The sequence below is a fragment of the Rhinolophus hipposideros genome (genome assembly GCF_964194185.1).
Source record: "Rhinolophus hipposideros genome assembly, chromosome: 24".
Classification (NCBI taxonomy): domain Eukaryota; kingdom Metazoa; phylum Chordata; class Mammalia; order Chiroptera; family Rhinolophidae; genus Rhinolophus; species Rhinolophus hipposideros.
This window is the reverse complement of record NC_138070.1, coordinates 22299208-22325559: the sequence shown is the minus strand read 5'-3', so window position 1 is coordinate 22325559 and position 26352 is coordinate 22299208. Positions and strand designations below refer to the sequence as shown.

Genomic DNA, 26352 nt, shown 5'->3' with positions numbered 1-26352 from the left:
TTGGAGAACAGTGTGTTGTCAAGTTGTTGTCCTTTCAGTCTTAGTTGTGGAGGGCGTAGCTCAGCTCCAGGTCCAGTTGCCGTTGCTAGTTGCGGGGGACACAGCCCACCATCCCTTGCGGGAGTCAAACCGGCAACCTTGTGGTTAAGAGGACCCGCTCCAACCAACTGAGCCATCGGGGAGGCAGCTCAGCTCAAGGTGCCGTGTTCAATCTTAGTTGCAGGGGTCAGAGCCCACCATCCCTTGCGGGAGTCGAGGAATCGAACTGGCAACCTTGTGGTCGAGAGCCCACTGGCCCATGTGGGAATCGAACTAGCAGCCTTCGGAGTTAGGAGCATGGAGCTCTAACCGCCTGAGCCACCGGGCCGGCCCCAAGTGTGTTATATTTTGTCATGCTTTTTCTGCATCAATTGGGATGAACTTTTCCCTCCTTCATTCTATTAATGTGGTAATTACATTGGTTGATTCTTGTATGTTGAACCATGCTTGCATACCTCGGATAAATCCCGCTTAGTCATGGTGCATAATCCTTTTAATATGGTGCTGAGTTTAGTTTGCTAGTATTTTGTTGACGATTTTAACATTAAAATTCATAAGTGTCTGACAATGGGGCAAAGGTGTAATGGCCACTGCAACAAGAAGATATCTACAGACCAAAGAACAATGCAGGCAACTCCATAGAATATAACGAAATTTATTAATGAGTAATTTATTTGCAGAGATGCAGGGTTGGGGAGGACAGACGACTGGCAGTTCTGCGCAGATTATTCTCCACTAACTAGACTCCTGTTAACAGTACCTTTTTTTTTTTTTTTTAACGGTATAACTCAGGTACTAATGATTGACAAGACAAAGGGACAAAGAATGCAGTATGCTGTGGGGGCCATACCTCCTGATGATTGTTTATGATCAATGCTATCATCAGTTTGATGTTTACCTCTGTTGTCATGCCATTCTGGCTGTTATTAACAGATATTTATGGCCACATTGTGTAAGTTTAAGGAACACAGATACTCATCAACTAGACAGCTTTGGTATGCTTACATAGGGCTGTAAGGTTGGTCAAATGTCACAGCATGGAACTTAAAAATGAGACAAATTTGGGGCACGAAGAGTTGCTTTTTTGTTCATCTATACAATCTATACAATATACAATCTATATATTTTTGATATAGAGCCACATCTATACAATAAGGGATTTGGGTCTGTAGTTTTCTTTTGTAGTGTCTTTTTTTGGCTTTGGTATCAGAATGATGCTGGCCTTATAGAATGAGTTAGGAAGTGATCCCACCTCTTTAATGTTTTGGAAGAGTTTGAGAAGGATTGGTGTTAATTCTTTAAATATTTGGTAGAATTAACCCAAAAAAAGCCATCTAATTCAGGACTTTCCTTCATTGGGAGGTTTCTGATTACTGATTCAGCCTCCTCACTAGTTAGAGATTTATTTAGATTTTTTTCCTTCTTGATTCAGTTTTGGTAGATTGTGTTTTTCTAGGAATTTGTCTGTTTCATGTAGGTTATCCGATTTTTTGGTGTATAGCTCTTCATAGTACTCTCATAATCTTTTTTTTGTCCTATAAAATGGGTAGTATGTCCCTGTTTTCATTTCTGATTTTAGTAATATGAGTCTCCTCTACCTTAGTCAATCTAGCTAAAGGTTTGTCAATTTTATTGATTTTTTCAAAGAGCCGACTTTTTGTTTCATTGATTTTTCTGTTTTTTTTTTTATGCTGTTTCATTTATCTCCTCTGTAATTGTTATTTACTTCTTTTTAGCTTTGGGTTCGGTTTGCTCTTCCTTTTCTCATCCCTAAGTATCCAATTAAGCTTTTGATTTGAGATCCTTCTTTTTTTTTTTTAGCAATTTATTTTATTTATTTATTTATTTATTTATTTATTTTGTTGAGAGCCCACTGGCCCATGTGGGAATCGAACCCGCAGCCTTTGGAGTTAGGAGCACGGAGCTCTAACTGCCTGCGCCACCAGGCCGGCCCCGAGATCCTTCTTTTTGTTACAGGTGTTTATAGCTGTGAATTTCCTTCTGAGTACTATTTTCACTTCATCCCTTAAGTTTTGATATCTCGTGTTTTAATTATCATTCATTTCAAGGTGTTATTTTAATTTCCCTTGTGATTTCTTCCTTGACTCATTGGTTGTTTAAGAGTACGTTTAATTTCCACATATTTGTGAGTTTTCCAGCTTTTCTTCCATTATTCATTTCTAGTTGTGTTCCACGGTGGTCAGAAAAGATACTTTGTTAGTTTATTAACACTTGTTTTGTGGACTAACATATGGTCTGTTCTGGAGAATATTTCATACGCACTTGAGAAGAATGTGTATTCTGCTATTGTTGAGTGAAGTGTTTTGTATATGTTTGTTAGGTTTAATTTGTTAAGTACTCTATTTCCTTGTTCTTGTAGCCTGCTGTTATTGAAAATGGGGTATTGACATCACCACCTTTTATTTTAGAACTGTTTTAGAACATATTTCTCTCTTTAATTCTGTCAATTTGTGCTTCATGTATTTTGGTTTATATATTTGTTAGTTGTGTATAGGTTTATAATTGTCATATCTGACCGATGGATTGAACCTTTTCTCAATATATAATGTGCTTTGTCTCTTGTAATCTTTTTGACTTGAAATTTATTTCGTCTGATAATAATATAGCCACTGCAGTTCTATTTTGGTCACTGCTTGCATAGACTGTCTTTTTCTATCCTTCCCACCTCTTTATATCTTTGTAAGTAAAGTGAGTCCCTTGTAGACAGCATATAGATAGTGTTTTCTTATCCATTCTGGCAATATCTGCCTTTTAAGGGGAAGGTTTATTGTATTCACGTTTCAAGTAATTACAACAGATAAGAAAGGATTTGCTTCTCTTATTTAGCTGTTTGTTTTCTGGATGTCTCAAATGCTTTTTCCTAATTTTTCACAAAAAAGGTACCTTTTTGGTATCTGGTTAATTTTTTTGTAGCATATCATTTTGATTCTCTTCTTTTCTGTGTAGTTGTTATTTTCTTAAAAGTTACCTTGGAGATTATAATTGGCATCTTAATCTTTTAACAACCTAGTTTGAATAATACCAACTTAATTTAAATATTATATAAACACTTTCCTCCCATACATCTCCGTTACCCCTCTCCCCTTTGTATTGTTACTACCACAAAAAGGAGTTACAAACCCAAAGTACAGTAATCAGTAATACTGGTTTATATATTCTGTGCAGTTACCTTTATCATTGTTCTTTACTTCTTCATGTGGCTTTAAGTTAGTGTCCAGTGTCCTTTCATTTAGCCTGAAGGACTCCCTTTTATATTTCTTTTCTTTTTTCCACTGTATGATTCCATTTATATAAAGTACGAATACAGACAAGACTGATCTCTGATGTGGAAATCAGGACATTGGTTTCCCTTGGTCGGAGGCTCATGGCTGGGAGGGGTATAGAAGTGCATGCATGCAGTCATGGGGTAAAACATGGGATGTAGAGTCAGTCAGTGTTGGGTTTAAACTCCGGCTCTGCATTCACCCGCTGACTGACTGCCTACAAGGAACATTAACCACTGTGAGACTCAATTTCCTCCACTGGAAATTGGGCATAATAAGGGTGCTTGCCTTATTGGATTGCTGTGAGGTGAACTAGATAATTTATGTGAAATCTGTGGCTCAGGAAGTTCTGGAGAATGGGAGCTATGGTTGGTATCAGTGTGAATGGTGGCTAGTACGCTTCCGTAAGCGATCACTTATTGGTTATTCAGAAATCTGTCCAAAGCTGTAAGTTTAATTAGCTATAATATCCTCTGCAGCAAAACCTTACATAGGTATTTTAGTCCTTAAGAGCTTAAATGTTTTGTCTTTGACTTAAATAGGTGGGGATGATACTTAAGGAAGGCTGGATAAATCTTATGTTCTCTTGATAATTTGGTTCTTTTTCTCAAATATCCCATCTTGCAGAAGTTCCCAGCTGGATACTTTAGCTAGGGTTTGTTGGCAAAACTTTGCTGCCATCAATCTCATATCGACAGGAGTCCCCAATCTGGGGTGTGATAAAAGAAGAAACTTTATTTGGGTGATTAGTTTGCAGACTGCTCCCCCCCACACACGCAAGTAGAAACCGAAAGTGTACTTGGTTAATTTTTTTATTTTAGAGAAAGTCTACCAGTGATGAATTCTCTCAATTTTTATTTATCTTTATTTCCCCTTCATTTTTGAAGGATACTTTTTGCTGAAAGTATTTTCCTTTTAGTGCTTTGAATATGAGTATGTCATCCCACTGCCATCTGGCCTTCATGGTTTCTGGTAAGAAATCAGTTGTTTGTCTTATTGAGGATTCCTTCTGCGTGACAAGTCATTCCTCTCCTCTTGCTGCTTTCAAGATTATCTCTATCTTTCTTTTTTTTTCTCCCTTTTCTTCTGCCCCACCCCCCGCACTCTGGTTCAAGCCGTTGTTTCTCAGTCTAGTTGTGTAGGACACGGCTCCCTGGCCCATGCTGGTGTTATGAGCCTTGCACTCCCCTGCTCCCCCAGCTGAGGAGATCAGTCGCCAGTGGTTGGTTGACCGCTCATGGTAGCTCTCGCCGGCTGCCGGCCACTCACGATGACCACTGGCCACTCATGGCGGCACACTGTGGCCCTCCACAGCTCACACCAACCTCCAGCTGCTCACAGCCCCCCAGCTCCAGGGAGAGCTGTTGTTTACAATCTTAGCTATAGAGGGCGCAGCTCACTGGCACATGTAGGAATTGAACCGGCGACCTTGGCATTAGGAGCACAGGGCTCCTGAGCCACTGGGCTGGCCCCTCTTTATCTTTCAAAGATTTTACTCTGTATCTTGGCTTGATTCTGTTTGGAGTTCCTTGAGCTTCTTGGATGTGTACATTCATATCTTTCATGGAATTTGGGAAGTTTTTGGTCATTATTTCTTAAAATATTCTTTCTACCCCATTTCTCTTCCTTATCCTTCTGGAACTCCCATAATGTGTGTTGGTCAGCTTGATGGTGCCCCCAGGCCCTGATCACTGTTTTTCATTCTCTTTCTGTTTCCTAGACTGGATCATTTTAGTTGTCCTAACTTCACGTTTGCTGATTCTTTTGCTTGCTCAGATCCACTGCTGAATTGCTCTAGGGAGTTTTTCATTTCAGTTGTATTGTTCAACTACAGAATTACTGTTTGGTTTCTTTTTATAATTTATATCTTTATTGGTGTTCTCATTTTGTTCAGACATCATTTTCCTGGTTTCATTTAGTTCTTTGTCCATGATTTCCTTTACATCTTCGAGCATATTTCAGATAGTTGATTTTAATCCTTAGTCTAATAAGTCCATTGTCTGGACTTCTTCAGGAATGGTTTTTGTCAATTTGTTTTTTATCTTTAAATGGACCATACTTTTCTGTTTCTTTATATGCTTTGTGATTTTTGTTGTTGTTATTGAAAACTGGACATTTGAATATTACAATGTGGAAATCAGATCTTTTTCTTCTTTGTTGTTCTTGACTGTTGAAGGCTTTGCTTGTGTTCCACAGATGTTTTGATTGAAATTTTCTTGAATGCCAGGAGCTCAAAAAGAGTCTCTCAGTCTTTGTAGATTGGCTTTTTGTTGGGGAACTTTAACATGTAGCCAGGACTGTTACTATTCTGCTTCAGCCTTCACTTCTTGCTTGTGTTGCACCTTTAGTTAGCCAGTGGTGAAAGCTTCAGATCGCAGGTCTTTTCTGAGCATGCCCTAGGCCTCTGTGTGGCTTTCTCATCTCCCCTGTATACCTAGATACTTTTATGTGCCCTGATTTCCTCCAGGATTCTCCCTGGCTTTCCTTCTAGGCTTTAGGCAATTATATGTGTCAACTGTTCTCTTTTGCTTCAGACAGCTGTGGGTTTTCATTACTGCACAGTCTTTCTCAACAATGCCTGCAGTTTTCCACCCTGCGTGGATTCTGAGTTAGATAAAACAGATAAGCACCTTGTGTCAGCCCTTTAGGTAGCCCCCAGACAGGTGAGAACAGACATAGTAATTTGTGAATAAGATCTGCTCTGCTTCCTCTGGAACCAAGGACTAGGGTCCCACATTGGGAATGAACGCTGCCATCTTCAAGACGTCTGCTGCCCAGCCAGGAAAGGGGTGAGATATGGACAAGTAAAATCGCCGCAAAGATTTCCTGCTGTTTTAGTTGCCTTTTTCTTGATTGTGCATTCATCTGGTTGCTGTGAACCTTTGACTGTTTTCCAGAGTTCTGACAAAGTTCTGACAGTTTCTGTAATATGTATACGTATATATTTCTGTGGAGGGATGGGAGTCTGGAGCTGTCTGCTTTGCTATTTTGCTGATGACACTCTCTACATTTTTCTCTTTTAATTAGAAATGAGTGAATTTCATTAAAAGCCATATTACAGTCATGCCCTGCATAATGACATTTTGGTCAGACAGTCCACATATATTATGGTTGTCCCGTAAGATTATAATGGATCTGAAAAATTTCTATAGCCTAGTGACGTCTGTCTGAGGTTTTTCCGTTTTTCCAGGTGTACAGAGTACCCTGTTTTCCCGAAAATAATACCTGGCCGGACAACCAGCTCTAATGCGTCTTTTGGAGCAAAAATTAATATAAGACCCATTGTTATGTTATGTTATGTTATGTTATGTTATGTTATGTTATGTTATACCCAGTCTTATAGTATAAAATAAGACCGGGTCTTATACTAATTTTTGCTCCAAAAGACGCATAAAAGCTGATTGTCCCGCTAGGTCTTATTTTCGGGGAAACAAGGTATGTGAGGAGAGCCCCTGTAAACAAATGGCTAATGCTAAACTCTTATTGTTCGTAAAATTTGGGACCTCAGTTGACCCTGGAGTCCATCTCAGCAGATAAATTCCTTCTCAGAGTTCACTTCAAATGAATCTTTCTTCTCGGAGGTGCACAGGTTTTTTAAGTGGTCTGTTAATTAAACCCCTGTTCCCTTTCTGGATTAACTCTTCCTTCATCGCAGTGGACTATAGGTACACCTTGTTTCATTGGACTTTGCTTTATCGCTCTTTCAGATGTTGCGTTGCTTACAAATTGAAGGCAATACCCTCCACCAGCAAAAAGATTATAACTTGCTTTATTGTCATACTTGATTTATTGCAGTGATCGGGAACTGAACCTGCAATATCTCCAAGATATACCTGTATTTTTTAAATAGTCCATTGTATTAAATTTACTAATGTTAAAGCACAAAATTTGAGTAAATTTGAAGATCTAGTTGACTTTATTTAGCAATTCATGAATCAGGCAGCATCAAATCTAGCAACTAGTGGGGCGCTCTGTGAGGTTGTATAAAATAAATGGAAGGTCTTTATAGAAAGAAGGGTGAGGCAAGGGAGCTATTAACAAAAGAAAAAGGATTATTTTTAGACCAGGACATCTTCTATTGGGGGGAGGGTAGAGCGGGCCCGTATAACAGATTACCTTACTGGTGCTTGACCAGAAAACTCCAGGTTGGTTAAGATTACATTTCTGGGAGATGTTGAAACTACAGTTAGATCAGGTATTAAATCTAGGTTTGGTATTGTGTACTTTTAACATGAGTGATGTCTTTTTGGGCCTGTGGTTTTGTCTTTAATGCTAGTCTGTAGTGTGTTTATGTCTGTGTTCATATGTGAAATTGGATTGTGTTTTCTGTATGTTAGTGGATTTTGATAGATGGTCATATTGGCTTCATGTATCATGAAGTAGACATTTCATTCTTTTTTCTATGTTCTGATATGCTAATCTTTGCTTTCGTGGTAATTTCTGATTTTATGTTATGATATCTTCTGTTTTCTGTGATGTTTGCTCTTTGTTCTTTTCTAACTGCAGTATTTGAACACTTCATTTTTTAAGGTGGGTAATTCATTCTAGCTTGAGTTCCTTTCTTTCCTGGGCCACTGTCATCCCATGTCATTGTCACCCTGAACTTGTGGTGCTGCTGCTCTTATTCTTTATTGAGAAGGCCAGACATGCACAGGGGAGAAACATTCCAACAATGACAGTAAGTCTTCCTTCCTTCTCACTGTCTGTGCTCTGTGCCTCAGTTCCTCATTTGTCAAATGGAGCTTGTAAGCACCTGCCTCTCTCAGTGGTCAGGAGGACACTCATGGGCCTGGCCATGCTTACTTCGGGTCATGTTTTGGTTAAGGCCCCAGCCCGCCTGCTCCTGGATTTCTTTGCCTTGGGGTTTCGGAAGCACAGACTTGTGAGTCATCTTTGTGTCCCCAAGGCCTTGTATTTCAGCGTCTGCCTCCATCATTATTTTTAAAATGAAATGAAGGTTCTCTGGAGAGGCCTTGTTCTGCCTTGGTGTTCACCTCGCCAGCCTGTTGGGAATGAAGAAGTCTCTCTGACCTCCGTGCTGGCTCCTGGGACTCCCTGCTGTCCTTTGAGCACCCACACACACCAGCTTCTGGTGACTCCCTTTAGGGTATTTTTGGCGATGGGCATCAGGTCCATTAATAATGTCGCCTTTCAAAAGCTGGAGCTACCGTTGCCTCTGTGCAGGCCTTTCCATCTCAGAGGTTCTTTGCAGCACCTCACTGGCTCAGCATCAAGTCTCCCCAACCTGGGCTCAGATATCTGGGCTCTTTGGATGAGCTTTGCTCCCTTGCTCCATGGGCTGCAGGTCTGTGCCTTCCACCAGCTGACTCTGAGTTGGTCTGGGGCTGGGGAACTGAAAGCTAACTAATTGTTGCGTTAAATCCCTGTTTATTAGCTTTCAGAGAGAGAGAGAGAGAGAGAGAGAGAGAGGCCTTCTCAGGACTCATCACGCCTCTTCCTGTTCATGAAGCCATGTGTACCCCATCTACTTAGGGCCCCTAATCCTCTCCTCCTGAGTGTTCTGTGAAACTCTCCATTCCCTGGTATCAGTGAATCATGTCCTCTCTGTGTTCTCTGCCGTCAACATCCATACTTGTGAGGTCACTTTTGATAGCAAGTAAGGAAACCCCCAACTCGGCTTTGAAAAAGGAAAGTTATTACACCTGACAAAAAGTTTTGTGGTGGGTGCCCTGGGCTGGTTCATCCAGCAGTTCAGTGAGGTGAGCAAGGACCTAGATTCCACCTGTCTGTTCTTCTGTCCTCAGCTCTATTCTGTCAAGCTGTCCGCCCAACCATCAGATAGCTGGAGACTCATGCAGGCCCCTCAGTGTCCAGGATAGGAAAGGGAACTTCTCTTTTCTTCTGTCTCTGAACTTTTTATTTTGATAGGATTGTAGATTCTCATGCAATTATAATAATGCAGAGAGATCACCAATACCCTTCACTCATTGCATAGTATACCCAGGAAATTGACAGTGATACCATCCACTGATCTTATTCAGGTTTTCCAGTTGTAATGTGTGTGTTTACTTCTATGCACTTTTTTTTTTTTTTTAAGAAAGTTGAGAATTCCAGTTTTTAATTTTTACTGGGGAATATTGGGGAACAGTGTGTTTTTTCTAGGACCTATCAGCTCCAAGTCCAGTCGCCATTTTCAATCTAATTGCAGGGGGTGCAGCCCACCATCCCATGCGGGAATTGAACTGGAATTAAGAGCACGAGCTCTAACCAACTGAGCCATCCAGCCGCCCCACCGGCAGCTCAGAAGCTCAAGTTGTTTTCAGTCTAGTTGTGAAGGGCACAGCTTACTGGCCCATGTGGGAATCGAACTGGCAACCTTGTTGTTGAGAGCACGCACTCTGACCAACTGAGCTAACTGGCCTCCGCCTATGCACTTCTTTTAAAAAAAATAATTAGGTTTTTTTTTTTTTAATTGGGGAAGGGGAACAGGACTTTACTGGGGAACAGTGTATACTTCCAGGATTTTTTTCCAGGTCAAGTTGTTGTCCTTTCAATCTTAGTTGTGGAGGACGCAGCTCAGCTCCAGGTCCAGTTGCTAGTTACAGGGGGCGCAGCCCACCATCCCTTGCGGGACTCAAGGAATTGAACTGGCAACCTTGTGGTTGAGAGCCCAGTGGCCCATGTGGGAATCAAACCGGCAGCCTTCAGAGTTAGGAGCATGAGCCACTGGGCCAGCCCTCCCCCTATGCACTTTTATCATGTGTAGTTTGGTGTGACTGAGAACAAAGACATCCCAGGACCCCCTCCCACAGGCCCCTTACCTAGAACCAGGACACGTGGCTACCCCATGTCTGTCGCTGGCCGGGGCAAGTAACACAGTGGTCAGAAAATAACACAATAGGAATATACTGTGAGCCACAACCATACTTTAAAATTTTCTGGTGCTCCCATTAAAAATTAAGAAACAGATGGAATTCATTTTGATAAATATTTTACTTAGCACCATATGTTAAAATAGTATTCAATGTGTAATCAGTATAAATAATTATTAATGAAATAGTTTACAATATTTTCTGTACAAAGTCTTTGAAATCCAGGTGGTATTTTACATTGACAGCACATGTCAACTCGGAAGAGTCACATTTCACATACACTATCGCCACAATATTGGACAAGTGGCCAGGTTAGACCTGTCAGAATGTACCCCTGGCTCACAAAGAGGGAGCAGTGCATATGCAAACAAAACTGGGGTTTGGGCAGCAAGGAAATAGGAGGAATGGCTGTTGACTGGATAGTCTGGGTAGTCTGTGCGGGTCTGCTGTGGTCCAGCTCCAGCATCGTTGTACCCCCTATTTGGGCACTTCTCACATTATAGCTTTCGCTTTGTAATTTGTTGTATGGAATGTCTTGTCTCAGTGAGTTCTGGTTCAAGCAGAGGCCTTTAGCCTATATCTGTTTCCCTCCCATTTCCTGTCCCTAGCACTATGTGTTACACATAGTAGGCACCCTGTAGTTGTGTTTTTTTGTGGGTTTTTTTACCTGTTATTTATTTAAGTGTGTTTTTCCAGGACCCATCAGCTCCAAGTCAAGTTGTTGTTTCAATCTAGTTGTGGTGGGTGTAGCTCACAGTGGCCCATGTGGGGATGGAACCGGCAACCTTGTTGTTAACGAGCACTGTGCTCTAACCAACTGAGTTAACCGGCCGCCAGCACCCCATAGTTTTTAAATCGAATTTGTAGTTATACTAGAGCAGTGTTTCTCAATGGGATTGCATCGCAAACTGCATTTTGGTGTGTGCATATGGGTTATGTGTACGGGATGGTCCTTGTTTTTTGTCCACTAGATGCCAGTAGCCACCCTTGTCATTGTGGACAACCTAAAGACACCCTCAGCCACCTCTAAACCTCTCCATGGAGGACAACAATGTCCTCAGTTGAGAACCACTTTTCCTGAGTTAGCTTTAATTTTTTTTTTAAAAGTTTTACTGAGATTCACAAACCATGCATTTCACCCATTTAAAGCGTACATAGAATTCAGTGGTTTTTAGTCGATTCACGGAGTTATGTGTCCATCACCACAATTTTAGAACACTTTTTCATTACTCCCAAAAGAACCCCTTCCTTTAGACATCACCCCCAGCCCCTCGGGCCTAAGCAACCACAAATCTACTTTGTCTCTAGATTTAGCTATTCTGCACATTTCATGTAAATGGAACCATACAATATATGACCTTTTGTATCTGGCTTCTGTCCTTAGCATATTTTCAAGATTCATCCATGTTGTATAGCACGTATCAGTACTTCATTCCTTTTTATTGCCGAATGATATTCCATTGTAATGGATAGATCATAGTTTACTTAACTCATTCATCAATTGATGGATATTTGGGTTGTTTCCACTTTTGGCTGTTATGAATAATGCTGCTATTAACATTCGTGTACAGGTTTTTATATGAACATATGTTTTCATTTCTTTTGGGTATTTACCTAGGAATGGAATTGCTGGGTCATGTGGTAACCTCACGGTTAACCATTTGAGGAATTGCCAGACCGTTTCCACCATGGCTGTACCATTTACAGTCCTACCAGCAGTGTGAGAGGGTTCCATTTTCTTCACATCTTTGCTGACAATTGATATTGTCAGTCTTTTTGATTGCAGCCATCCTGGTAGGGGTAGAGTGGTTTCTCATTGTGGTTTTGGTTTCTATTTCCCCGATGGCTAAGATGCTGAACATCTTTTCATGTGCTTATTGGCCTTTTGTATATCTTTTTTGCAGAAATGTCTGTTCAGGTAGTTTGCTCATTTTTTTTTTTTTTTTTTAGTTAAAGTTTATTGGGGCGACAATCATTAGCAAAGTTACATAGATTTCAGGTGTATGATTCTGTAATACATCATCTATAAATCCGTTGTGTGTTCACCACTTAGAGTCAGTTCTCTTCATCACCATGTATTTGATCCCCTTTACCCTCATCTACCACCCCTCACAACCCCCTTAGCCTCTGGTAACAACTAAACTATAGTCTGTGTCTATGAGTTTTGTTTCTTCACTTGTTTTTCTTCTTTTGTTGTTTTCAGTTTTCTATACCACATATCAGTGAAATCATATGGTTCTTGACTTTTTCTGTCTGGCTTATGTTGTTTAGCAGTTTTGCCCATTTTTAATTGGGGTTTTTAAAAAATTATTCAGTTGTAATTAGTTTTGATTTTTAAAAGCAGTAAGATCAGTTTTTCTTTCCTAGCGAGAAGTTAGCTTTATTTCCATGTGAATGACCTCGAATTGAGTCCCTACCTAGTGGATTTGCGGTGAGGTTCTCCTACCTTCTCCTTTATTAGCCACCATAAGCTGTGACTGATGAGTGGGGTACAGAGGTGTAGAAATGTTGTCTGTATAGCAAGTTCCAGGCTGGTTCTGGGTTCTGGGGTCATTGTGTTCCAGGTATGGTAAGCCATTATTCTGAGAGCTAACGTTCTTGTTCATGGTCAAAAGAATAGCATAAACACATGTTGATGATTTTATTGTTAAGAAGAGAATCTGATAGGTTAGCAGTTCAGTTAGCAAATATTGGAGAGCTGGTTCCGAGGGCACGTCGGGTCCCTGCTCTCAGGCATCTCCTGGACTAATGGAGAAGACAGGTAATAAAAATGCAACCATCAGAATGCTGTAAGGATTCCACCAGGACAGCAAAGGACCTTCACCACCACTTACCTCTGTCTTAGATAAACCCAGGCTTCTTCCTCCTTGGAAAACATCATCTTTGATCTTGGGGCTCCCAGTGTGGGTGTCTGCCACCTCCTCTCAGGTCCCCACAGCTTTGCCACCCCGGTTTTCTCCTACAGTGATTACGATGCTCACCAGTGATATCTTGGCAATACATGATTGCTTTGTTTCTTAATAAAAATATATGTGAGTTCTTTAATACTGCCACAGATACTCGTGGCATTGTTGATGTATTCTTGACAAATGAAATGGAGTCCTTGCCCTGCAGTAGTGAAGAAATCGTACATGCAGGCGACAGGACACGTTGCAGCCAGTACAGAGATCTGGGAGATCAGAACGCACGGGTGATGAGGGTCATGTGAGCAACAACCTGCAGTGAAGGTGGTCACAGTGCTGTGTGTGTGTGTGTGTGTGTGTGTGTGTGTGTGTTCATTCTCCTAGAAAAAAGGTTGCAGGAGTGCCATGTGCTGGGGTGCTGGCCCCAGTTCTCTCAGGGAGGTGACTGGGGCAGTGTGTTTTCTCCTCTGTGCCTGCTGCATCTCATGTTTTCTATAACAAACATGGATTCTTCTAAGAGGAACGAGTGTTACTTTAGTAACTCCGGAGGCTGGGTTTTAAGAAGAAAGTGTGTTCTTTCTTGGCTTGCTTGCCCGCTACCTGAGGGTACATCTTTCGCCATTAAGCTCCTTTCCTCTGCCTCCTGGGAGAACTTAGCCACCTCTGTCCAAGCCCCCTCGGCCTCCCTTGAAGCAAGAATGTAATTTATTGAACAAAATTTTATTGCCTCCATTTTCCATTTGTTACTTGGTGGGTACAGAGTATTTTTCTGGGGTGATGAAAAAGCCTTGAGACTACAGCTAACAGTGCTGTATGATATATAGGAAAGTTGTTAAGAGAGTAAAAGCTAAGAGTTCTCATTACAAGGAGGAACCTTTCCTTGCTTTTTTCTTTCTTTTGTCTTTGTATCTACATGAGAAGGTGTACATTAGCTGAACTTATTGTGGTAATCATTTCACAATTCGTATGTGTAAATAAAACCATCATGCTGTACTCCTTAAACTTACACAGTGATGTATGTCAGTTATTTCTCAATAAGCCTGGGCCGTGGGTCTTGAAGTTAGAGGTAGTTGAACATTATGAATTCACTAAATACCACTGAATTGTATACATTAAAATAGTTAATTGTAAGTGAATTTCACCTCAATTAAAAATCGTTTTTCTCACTAGTAACAAACTCTAAAAACTTACTGAAGCTGGTAGGACGTTTGGATATCTGTGAGGCAGTTTTGTGTGCCGCCCCCCCCCTTCTTTTCCGCTGGCCTCTGGCGATTGTTGTGGTGTTCTTAATTCAAAGCCTTTGGCACAGTCCTGGACACAATATAAAAGCTCCTTCAATGTTAGAGGTTATTTTTTCAGTGAACGAAGAAGGAAGATTTCCCTCAACCCCAGCCCTGCCTCCAGGAGTGCATTTGAGGCTGTGGTTTCCCTTCTTTCACCTTTTGTAGCTACATTTGTGATTCAGATCTCTCACCTTCCTTTCTGCGTTCTTCCTCATTTGTGCAGCCCATTGCACACGAAATTATCAGCCACTGGACAGACCCCTTCCTTCCTTCTGCGTTGTCGTTCTGGCTTTAAGATGGAGCCTCCTCCCGCCTCCCTTGGGGCCCAGCACTGGCCTGTTTCCCAATCTTTTCCGCTTTCCTGCTAATTCTTCAGTGGCTTCTTCCTTCTCCCTTTCTGTAGCTATAATGGTTGACACCAAATGAGGGGAGCCCGGTTTTCTGAAACAGGGCCACACATAAAAATAATTTTGCTGCCCACCTCAGGGTACACTGGGGTTGTCGTAGGAGAAGGAGCATGCCTCCATGTTGGCGGAGGCCGAGGAGCTCCTTGCATAAGCCAGACACAGGCTTTATGAACACAAGCCACAGGTGCGATGGCCTAACAGAAGAGGGAAGTGTCTGCATTGCAGACTGGAAGACATTGTAGAGCAGCATGAGCAAAAGCCACGAAAGAATATGTAGACAGTATGACTCTAGTTTTGTAACTACGCGAGTAGTATGTATATGTCCAGAATGAAAAGCCTTTGTGTGCACTGTGTGTGCATGGAGAACGTACCATGGCCATTCGGCAGGGAACTCAGCCACTATCCTGGGGGATGGAAAGATTAATGTTATATTTCTATGAAAAATAACAGTAAAGCTACTTCCATTCTTTTTTTTTTTAAAGATTTATTGGGGAAGGAGAACATGATTTTATTGGGGAACAGTGTGTACTTCCAGGACTCTTTTCCAAGTCAAGTTGTCCTTTCTTAATTGTGGAGGGTGCCGTTCAGTTTCAAGTTGTTGTCCTTTCAGTCTTAGTTGTGGAGGGCACAGCTCAGCTCCAGGTCCAGTTGCCGTTTTCTAGTTGCAGGGGGCGCTGCCCACCATCCCTTTCGGGAGTCGAACCGGCAACCTTGTGGTTGAGAGGACGTGCTCCAACCAACTGAGCCATTCGGGAGCTCAGCGGCAGCTCAGCTCAAGGTGCCATGTTCAATCTTAGTTGCAGGGGGAGGAGCCCACCATCCCTTGCGGGACTCGAGGAATCGAACTGGCAACCTTGTGGTTGAGAGCCCACTGGCCCATGTGGGAATCAAACCGGCAGCCTTCAGTTAGGAGTACAGAGCTCCAACCGCCTGAGCCACCGGGCCAGTCCAACACCGGCATTCTTATTCTTATTAATTTAAATTTACCAAAGAAGATACACAGATGGCAGATAAGCATATGAAAAGATATTCAACATCATGTCATTAGGGAATTACAACTTAAAACAATATGTGTTACCACTGCACACCCATTAGAATGGCAGAAACCTAAAACACTGACATCACATGCTGGGAGGATATGTCTGAGAAACTCTCATTGCTGGTGGGAATGTAAAATGGTACAGCTATTTTGGAAGACGGTTTAGTCATTTCTTACAAAACTACACATACTCTTACCCTATAATCCAGCAATCCTGCTCCTTGGTATTTACCGAAAGGAGTTGAAAGCTTAGGTCCACATAAAAACCTGCATGCGGATGTTTATAGGAGCTTTTTTCAGAATTGTCAAAAAACTTGGAAACACCCAAAGTGTCTTTCAGTAGATGAATGGATAAATAAATGGTGGTATATCCAGACAATGGAATACTATTTAGCACTAAAAGGAAATGAGCTATCAAACCATGAAAAGACACAGAAGAACCTTAAATGTGTATTATTAACTGAAAGAAGAGTTTCTGAAAAGGCTACTTATTATATGGTTCCAGCTAAATGTATGGTACTGGTAATCCAAAACGCATAGAATGTCCAACACCAAGAGTGAACCCTGATGTAAACTGTGGGTTCATCAGTTGTAACAAATGTACTGCGCCGTTGCGAGCTGTTGATAGAGGCGGAGGCTGTGTGTGTAGCGGAAGGGCTACATGGGAACTCTGTATTTTCCTCTCCCGTTTTGCTATGACACTAATACAACTCTTTAAAATAGTCTATTTTGAAAAAAAGAAGCCAGAACATCGATTTCAGACCTTTCCACAGCTTAGAAGACATCTTGCTTTAGAAATACTGATTGATTGTTGGTTGTCCTGAAGGTAACAAGTCTGTTGATATACCGCTTGAAATAAATTAGTTTTTCAGGTAAACTGAACATTCCTGTCTCAGCTCCAGGTTTGCGAACCATGGTGTGTTCATTTTGATCTCTTCTCTTGCCCTGCAGGATAACCCTCCATATGATAAGGGGGCCTTCAGAATCGAAATCAACTTTCCAGCAGAGTACCCATTCAAACCACCGAAGATCACATTTAAAACAAAGATCTATCACCCCAACATTGATGAAAAGGGGCAGGTCTGTCTGCCAGTAATTAGTGCTGAAAACTGGAAGCCAGCAACCAAAACCGACCAAGGTAAGGCGTGCTCCTGTGTCTTCCTGGGATGCTGCTCTTTGGGGACGCTGCTAGGGGACGGGCTCCTCGGTGCCTCCTAATGCCATGCCACACCGAGTCCTGAGAAATCCTACCATATCAACCCCAGTGCACGCAGACGTGCAGCTGGGATCCCGCCCGTCCTGGAGGCGTGGCATGTCGCAATGAGACTGTTGACCTGCGCAGGTATTTGAGGAGGCCCTTCCTGTGCTCGCAGCCCAGCAGGGACACGTGCTCACAGACCAGTCCAGTGCTTGCTGCATGAGCCATGAGAGATATGGGCACTGTTCCTGGGAATTTTCATGGAGATTATGGGGCTGCCTCAGGAGGGGAGGGGGGCTGTTCTTGGAGGTGGCCTCACACCGCAGTTAGCATGTGAACTCAGACTTGAGGGAAGAATGGAGGTTGGAGAGGGCTTTCCAGACTAAAGAAGGGCACACGCCAAAGCCACCAGGCTGGCAGCAGAAAGCCAGTGGGCAGAGTGGGTGGTGTGGGGGGAAGGGCATGCTCATACTCGAGGGCTGTGTGCCCAGATGAAAGCAGAGTTGGCTTTAGCAGGCCTAGAACTTTCTGGAATTGGATGTGGCTGTGTATGTCCCATGTGTCTGGTTGTCTCTGTGTGAACATACACATGCTCATTTTTCTGGGAAAAATACTTAATTCGTTATTGTGGTTAGCCTCTGTCGTCCCCTGGAAGTTACTAGATTTTGTTATGACTCGTGTCTAGTTTTTATTCCCTAATTCCAGAACTTTCTTTTGAAGTCCTAATCTCATATTTTTGGTGGCTTTCTTGTAAATAACCAGCTGAACCACTGTAAGGTCTTTTTAGATTAGAGTGATTGAGGCTGGAATTTGCTTGGCTGCAGGTAGTTTTTCAGTGACTGACATAGTCATTTTTCAGTGGAAGCCATGGAAGATGGAGTTGAAAGCCTTTCACATGGAAAGTTGAGCTCAGGCTCAACGCAGCTGAGTAGTAGAAAGGAGTGGGTGCTAAACGCTCTCCAGTGGACCTGACACTTGGTCATCTACAAGTTGGTCTTTAGAAAAGCTTGACAAAGTTACTCTTAAGTGCACACGCCTTTTTTCTTTTTTCCCCCATACAAAATTCCTAGCTGTCTGTTGGAAGCGTATAGCTGTACTTGTTCAGGAATGCCTTGTCAGCCCCTCACACAACTCCTAGAGACCTTGCCGAGTTGTGTGTATTGAACACCATGTCTGGGGAGGGAGAAAGTGCTTCCAGGCTAGGCTACCCCAGGCAGACCCTGCACCTCAGACTGCTGGGCCACAAAGAATTACAAGGTCTCTCCTCCTTTACTGAGAACTGGGGTGGAGAGGGGGGCAGGGGGCGGGCAGGATGGGACGTGACACAACCCGGGCAGAGAGGCTTGCCAGGAGGTAGACACAAGTAAAAGTACTTTGCCACCTCTTACAGGGCTGGTTGCCCAAGAGGGCTGTGGTAGTATTATTCCTATTTTGGGAGGTGATGAAAATGTTCTGGAGTTAAATAGTGGTGGTGTCACACAACTTTTTGAATGTACTAACACTTTATTTGTATACTTTTAAGAATTTATCTCAATTTCTTTAAAAGAAAGTAAAGAAGCATTAAAAATTGAGCAAAAATAACGTGAGAAAAGTCAAGAAACAAGGGAAAACTGTATCAAACAGGGAGATCATAGGAGTTGGCAATAATAATACAGGAAGAAAGAATGTAGAAACAAAGGTGTGTTCAGCCGTGTGTCTGGTTCTAATAGATGTCTAGCAGCTGAGCAAGGGCTTAGTTTGGTGGATGAATGAGATCTTCCATATCATACAAAGTACAGCCAGTAATAAAACCAGCATAATACTGACTCTATGTACCATACAACATAACAAAATTATATGAGGAGAAAAATCAAACAATTCATAACTTCAGTGTTTCAATTTGCCATACACTATTATAACGAATCAAGTACATAGAATTTATAAAGAGGACTCAAGAAATATAACAAACTGGATAAGATTAGTTAACTTTTTATGGTGAATTCCACGGAAGGCACCCTTCTCATTTTACTCTGTGAGAATGGAGCCCCTTGGATCTCCCTGAAAAGGGGGAAATTACAGATAGTGTTTACATCCTCTATTACAAAGAAACTGTTAATAAGAACAAAAAGGAGAATATTTTATAGGCTTTATACAAGAGAGAATAAAAGGTAAATTTTTATTGTTTTTTAGTCCCACATTTTGGAGAGAAAAAAATGCTTCTGAGGAGCATTTGGGTCAAGGGAGAGATCAAGAAACCAATTTTGTGATGAGCATGCTATTCGGTATGTGAAAAATGATGCAATGGGGCCATAAATGTAGTTTGAAAAGCAGTCATAACAAGCTCAGCTCAGCTGGGTTTTATTATGGTTTAACTGAGGAGCCAGAAATGCACCCAAAGGAACAGAGAAAGAATGAAGTACTCATCAGAACTACTAAATAAATTTGAAAATATTTAGATTTGATCAAATCAGTAAAAGCAAGTTCTTGGAAAAGAATTAAATAGACAAACAGCAAACTTGCAAAGTGAAAATATCTTTTGCAAAGCAAGTTTTAATAATTAACAAATGGTTTTATACTAATACATTAGGTAGCAAGATGCTCATAGTAGAAAGCAGAGAGCCTGAACATCTGTGACAGGAAAACACAGCGCTCAACCCTGTGAGGTTCCTGACACGCTAACGAAGCAGCAGTTCTGCTGCAGAACCATCTGTAATCCCAGAAACAGACACGCCATCTATTTATGCTGTCACACGAACTCAAGAAGAGTGAAGGGGCTTTGTTGAAAATAAATGACAAAGATTGATTCAAGGTTCTTAGAGTTTGCAAACTGGAAACACAGCTAGACAAAACCTGCAAGTGTTCCGAAGGAGAAAGAAACGCTGAGGGTTCTTGTAGTAAAAAGTACATTCCTAAGAAGATGCAGTCCTGCCTTCTTAGCATCTGGATTGGTCCAAAAAGATAATTTTCAGATGTCCGGTGGTCTGGACATTGGGACAATTTCTTCTGGAAGTCATATGGATGGTCCTCAGGTTGGCTGTATGTGTAGGCGCTGACGCACAGTGATCTCATGTGCGTGCACGTATTGACATAAGACTGGCAGATTCAGAAGTTTAAGACTGACTGGTCAAGGCACGCCTCATACCTCCTCAGTCTACTGCACTTGAATAATTTAGCAGCTTGACCATAGTAAGTCCATTTTATTTCTTCACTCTGTTCCTCAGTGCTGTAAGTAGCATATATGTATGCTATGTATGAAATCAAGAACACGAAAGAGAATGGAGCAGTCACGTCTGAGCGTGGGGTGGAGAATCTCAGAATGTGCTAAAATACAGCGTGGCCTGTGAGCTGAGGGCAGTGTCTTAGAGGAGCTGTGAAGGTGCCATTTGGAAGAGGGTTTGTCCCCTGGCTGGACAGGCGGGAGCTTTAGGTTCGGTGCTGGTTTTAATGTTTGTCTGAGACTATTCCATCCAGCAATACCTTGTCCCTTGTTGATGCATGCCTCTGTTTGTGGCAAGTGAAAGTGATTTTCCAATGGAGGTACTAACATTTACTTACCTTTAAAAACTATTTATATTAAAAAGTGAGATTTACGAGAAGTACGAGTATATTAAGTAAATTCTCATTTAGGCTATGTGTGGATGGATATATGGCAAACAGTGGAATATCAATGGTTAAAGTTGGGGAAATAGGAATAAGCAAAATAGCTTTCTCATCATTTCTGCTCAGTTAGGCATGAATCAAATATAGAAGGGATAAATCTTGAAATAAAAGAGACAAAATATACTTCCAGGGTCTGCTTCCTCTCAGAGATACTCCAGGTGGTGTGGAAAGGGAGGTGAGAACGTCTGCCCCTGGGGTGGTGTGGAGATTGAATTAGAGCCTTTGACCCCTGCTTGCTCTTCATAGTCTACCCTCCTTGCCCAGCCGCCTCTCCTCCTTACTCCACCTTGGCCCCCATCAGCCCTGCAGAGGCCCCCCTCCTTACTTTTCCCCACTGCCTCATCTGTGCCCCCCATGCTCACAGGAACCCTTGATTGCCTCCGTCTCACCTAGTAGGACTAATTAGCAGAGGTGGGGGTAGGTGGTCTTTGGATGCCTGGCCAGGAGTACTTTGTGCTGTCCCCCTTACCCAGCGTGCTGCTATTGACTGGTTATGCCTTTGTGTATGACTCAGCCAGCACCAGCATTTTAATCCATTCCTTGTAATACTGGGGTGAAAAACATGGGCCCTGCTGAAGGAAACCATAACTTCAGCAATCCAGAGGAGAGATGCCTTTTTGCTAAGAATGTGGCAGTGAGAAGGAAGGAAACATTCTGAGAGTCCTGGCCCTGACGTTGGCCAGAGGGTGAAGAGAAGTGTGTGTGAGAAGCTGTGGTGGCTGTGTGTACCCTCTGAGGAGACTGAGGCTCCTGGCCCTTCATGTTCCATACTCCTCCCTTCTTCTCCCTCCCTTCCCCGCCCTTCCCTCATGGTCCTTCCGTTCCCAGGCTAGCTTTCCAGCACATCTAGAATTTACTGCCCCCTGGGGGAGCACTGTGGAACCCATCCTGAGCCACCGATGTGACTTCTGCCTCTGGAATGGACAGTGTGACCTGCTGGGGCTTGTAACCCTCCCAGTGGTTAGACACGGTGGTCAAATGCACCTTTCTCAGCTGGTTCAGAAGCTCCCCAGGGTCTTCGAGAGTGGGCGCCTTACGCATTTACGTGGTGCAGGCCTGCCACGCCCTCTTCATTCTCAGTCACTCATTGAAACTGCTCTGAACTGAGTGCAGTTCTGGAATGCATCCCCCATGCCTTGCCCCAGAGAAGCTGAGGGAGAGGGAGAAGGCAGGATCGGGCCAGTGAGCAGCACACGCACACTGGCCTGAGGCCTCCAGAGTTCCGGAGAGAGATGGGAGTGACTGGGGGCTGGGCTCTTCCTGGGGTGTCAGTTCAGGAAGCTTCCCAGAGGAGGAGGAGAAGGCAGTACTCTGTGAACAGTGATCCCCTGGAGTGTTGGCTGCTTGTTGTCCATCACTTTCCTCCTACAGAGGAAAGGAGTTGAGTGCTAGTGGTTAGATTGTGGATACCTCAGAGGCCGTTGACTTAGAAACACATAGATGTAAATCGGTGTGGAGTAAGAGTTGCATATCTTGCCCAGGCCCTTTCTGAGCCCATTCTAACCAGCGATGCCTTCTCCTTTTCTCGGCAGTAATCCAGTCCCTCATAGCACTGGTGAACGACCCCCAGCCCGAGCACCCGCTTCGGGCTGACCTAGCTGAAGAATACTCTAAGGACCGTAAAAAATTCTGTAAGAATGCTGAAGAGTTTACAAAGAAATATGGGGAAAAGCGACCTGTGGACTAAATTCTGCCGCGATTGATTCCAGCAAGTGTGAGCAGAGACCCAGAGCAGTGCAGACACCCCGCAAAGCAGGACTCTGTGGAAAATTGACATGTGCCACCGCCTGGCGTTTGCTTGTGGCAGTTACTAACTTTCTACAGTTTTCTTAATCAAAAGTGGTTTAGGTAACCTATAAAAGGATTAAAAACTTAAGATGTTCTAGTTCTGCTTTCTTTGTTTTAAAAATCACTGCTTCAATCTCCTTAAAAGAATGGTGTTTCTTTACTTGTCCAAATTTATCCAAATTTTTCAATTTACATTTAGACCTCAAGGTTTAAAAAAAAAAGGTTGTGGTTCCCTTTCCCCCTTTCATCCCCTTGCAACTCCCACTTTCTTGCCTACAGTTTATTTTTCACTCATTCACGTCCCCAGACCCAGGCCTATCTCCTCCACAAAGAAGAGAGAGCTCTGTCCTGTCTGGTGGCTTCTCTTCTCCCATGTTGCACTGCCTGGTGTGGGAGTTGATTCTCCTGGCTCCAATTTATAACATCCTTTTAAAAAAATTTTTAAAAACAAGCAAACCACCACCATCCCTAAAAACAAAGCTGTGCAAAGGGAAGCCCAGCTCTTATGTAAAAATCTGTCCAGTGTTACCACAGTAACATTGACTAAATGGCAGCCCTCATGTCTGTGTGTGTGATTCAACTCCAGCCTGGCCTAGCCTGTTTGGGGAAACCCTGCAATGTCAGGTCTGTGGCCACTCCAGGAGAGGGCCTGCCAGCCAGAGGACACAGTGCACTTGTGTGAGGAATTTCTCACCAGAGAGCCTCCTGAGGTCAAAGGTTGGCGTTCCTCTCTGCAGCCATTTTAGAAGATGTGCTGGTCATTGCAGACAACGCTAAAGCCAGAATGTCCATTTGAAATTCCACGCTCACCTATCACCAAGCTCCATCCGAATGTGCCACGGAGCTCACTCTCCAACTCCTCAGTGCAGCAGCCCCACCGCGGCCCTCCCTCAACACGGTTTGACCCTTTGCGGGGTTGGAATTGGCAGGACTCGGCTATAGCCAGCACCAGTCTGGGGTCACCAGTGCCCTGCTGACCCCTTCCTTTGGAGCAGCCAACCAGGCCAGCCCAGGAACAAGATGGCCTTCCCTCTCCCTCTGGACTCACAGCCTTTGCAGAGTCAAGCTCCACTTGAAGCTCAGTAATATCCTTTACATGTGTTTTATGTACAAAAACAAAAACATTTGTTTTGACTGCCTTTTTTTGTAGAAATAAAAATTGACCTTAGAATTTATCATCAGATGAACTTGTAAGGATTGGATGTGAATGTCTTTTTCAAAGCAAGTGGGACTGTCCCTGAAGTAGTAGAGAATACATGTCACACCCAAAGGAAGCCGATGGTCCAAACGCCATGTGTCACCATCACTGCTACACTCTTGGCTCTCGGGGGGGACTAGATCCTGTGGAGAAATGACTTAAAGAAACTTTGCTTTGTTTTTCTTTTAGTACTAAAACTTGAGATCTTTCCAGGGCTTATGACCTGTGAGACAGCTTGGTTTTACCTATGCAGAAATGGGAGTGATGGGTAGGTTAGGCAGCACGACATTGTTTAGTTGTCCAGGTGTGTGGCCCCTGCGGTCTGTCAACGAACTCATCTTCTTTAGTGCTAGGTATTCAGGGGCAGGTTCTGGCGGCTCCTGTGTGCCCAGTGTGGCAAGAGCGCCGGGCCAGCCTTCCCACATCTGTCTCTTCGTTAGCAGAAAGGTGATGATGAACCTTATTTCACTCCTACACAGATTTGTAACAAAATGCCAAATTCTGTCAAAAGCTATCCAAATAAGCCACCATCTGTTCTCGTTGCTTCTGAATCCAGAATTATTGCCATTCTTGGAAACTCCCATTGCTTCATGTTTCTACCAGCGTAGCTCTACCTGCCTGTCACCCCTCACTTCTCTGCTCACCAAGGAGGGATACCTTTGTCAAAGCTGGCAGCCCCTCTGGACTCTCAGCCCTGGCATTGCTCTCTGTGGTTTGTCCTAGTCAGGAGAAGCCTGGCCCTCGGAGAGCGAGGCTACGGGTGGTCCCTCCCTCGGGCCTGGGCAGTTTAATAAGCCGGGCAGCAGCCAAGGAGTTCCGGGTGGTCGCCGAGCCCTTGGAGCCGGCTTTGAGCACGCTGGCAGGCAGCCCTGGCAGCTCCACAACCATCCAGCTGGGGAAGAGGAGAGCTGTTGGGCTGCCACCCCTGACCCAAGCCCACTCAGGAATCCACACCCGCCCAATCCAAAGTGCGCCTGATCCTCGCCTTTCTGCCTGCCCCTGCCACACATGGCAGAGAATAGGCTTTCTAAGATGTTGCGATCCCGTTCTGCTGCCCTTAATAAAATTGCTCTCCGGCACTGGTTTGATCGTGTGGGTTTCTTCCTTACTGGTGGTGGGCAGTGCCAGGGGCCTGTGCTCTCAGGCGATGAGAGGTGGGAGGGAGGGGACAGGTCCTGGGGCTTCCGGTCTCCTGCAGCTTCAGCCTGTTCTCTCTCCCACACCCAGCCTCCTAAAGAGGTGCGCAGAGGTATTCCCGCCCTTCCCTAAGGGAAGCAGAAAAGGCTGGAGAGTCCAGACCATTGGGGCCTGCAGAGGGACCCCTTGGGTGTCTGGATTTCGGACAGCACCTCTATAGAGGTCTGACAATTATGTTGGCAAACTTGTTGCAGCAATGTTGCTAACCTTTTTTGATATCAGAGGGATTATTCATTATGAATTTGTACTAACTGGACAAACAGTTAACCAAGTCTGCTATTTGGAAGTGCTGAAAAGGCTGCATGAAAAAGTTAGACGACCTGAACTTTTCGCCAACAATTCATGGCTCTTGCATCACGACAATGCACCAGCTCACAGGGCACAGTCTGTGAGGGAGTTTTTAGCCAGTAAACAACTGTATTGGAACACCCTCCCTACTCACCTGATCTGGGCCCCCAGTGACTTCTTTCTTTACCTGAAGATAAAGGAAATATTGAAAGGAAGACATTTGGATGACATTCAGGACATCAAGGGTAATATGACAACAGCTCTGACCGCCATTCCAGAAAAAGAGTTCTAAAATTGCTTGGAGGGGTGGACTAGGCACTGGCGTCGGTGCATAGCTTCCCAAGGGGAGGACTTCAAAGGGGACCGTAGTGACATTCAGCAGTGGGGTATGCAGCACTTTTTCTAGGACCAGTTTGCGAACTTAATTGTCTGACTTACCATATGCATCACTTCAGTCCTGCAGTCAGCCCCAAAAGAGTGATAATCCCATTTAGCAGAGAAGCAAACTGGCAGTCTTAAAGAAGGTCGGGGAACTAATGAGGGTGTGCCTGAGGGCGTGGGTAGGCCACCTCCTGAAGGGTTCCAGCCAGACAGCTGCCTGAGTCCCCAGGACAATGGACTGCTAAGGCGCTGACTCAGCCCAGGGCCCTGACACTTCATTTTTCAGTCAGCTAAGTTCCCTGCCTGTAACTCCACACGAGCGTGGGGACCAAGCCTGCCCAGTCTGCCAGGCCTGCAGGTTTCTGGGAGGGAAACTTCCGGGAGTGTCATTTTACCAGGAAGCAAGGAGCAGACTCTTTGATCATCTGCCCAGGACTCTGCCACGTCCCATCACTTTATCCTCTGTGAAGCTCAGGACAACCCACGGGACTATTCCTGTTTTTACAGAGGAGGAAATCGAGGTTCAGTGACAGCCAAGGGCACCTGGCCTGTGTTTTTACACAGTCTGGCTCCTGCTGCATTCCACCACTGGTCTCTTGGAGCCCAGACACAGGTCCAGTTCCCCCTCCCCAAAGCCAGAGTCCCACACGACCCTCTCAACTTCCTGAATTCTGGAGCCATCATTTTCTAGCCTTCCTCCTGTATTCACTGTTCAGCTCGAAATACGCACCTACTTGATCCCTCCCTATGCCCACTGCAACCTGGCTTCTGTCACCCTCTGCCCCCTGAGGTTCCTCTGTCAAGGGCCTCAGGACTTCCTCAGGGCCAAGTCCATAGGCTGGTGGCTCTCAGCCCTGCTCTCACTATCTTCACTT

At 43.8% G+C, this 26352-nt stretch overlaps 1 protein-coding gene across 3 annotated transcripts in view; it reads left to right on the top strand.

Annotated features, from left to right (window-relative positions):
* UBE2L3 (ubiquitin conjugating enzyme E2 L3) overlaps window positions 1-23588 on the top strand; it is a 56954-nt gene extending 33366 nt beyond the window's left edge. For all 3 annotated transcript variants that reach the window (XM_081037323.1, XM_081037322.1, XM_081037324.1), the window contains 2 exons: window positions 16740-16926; window positions 22158-23588. In XM_081037323.1, coding sequence (XP_080893449.1) covers window positions 16740-16926; window positions 22158-22312 — 342 coding nt within the window. In that variant the 3' untranslated portion in view covers window positions 22313-23588. The remainder of the gene's footprint in view (window positions 1-16739; window positions 16927-22157) is intronic.
* The last annotated feature ends 2764 nt before the right edge of the window (window positions 23589-26352 follow it).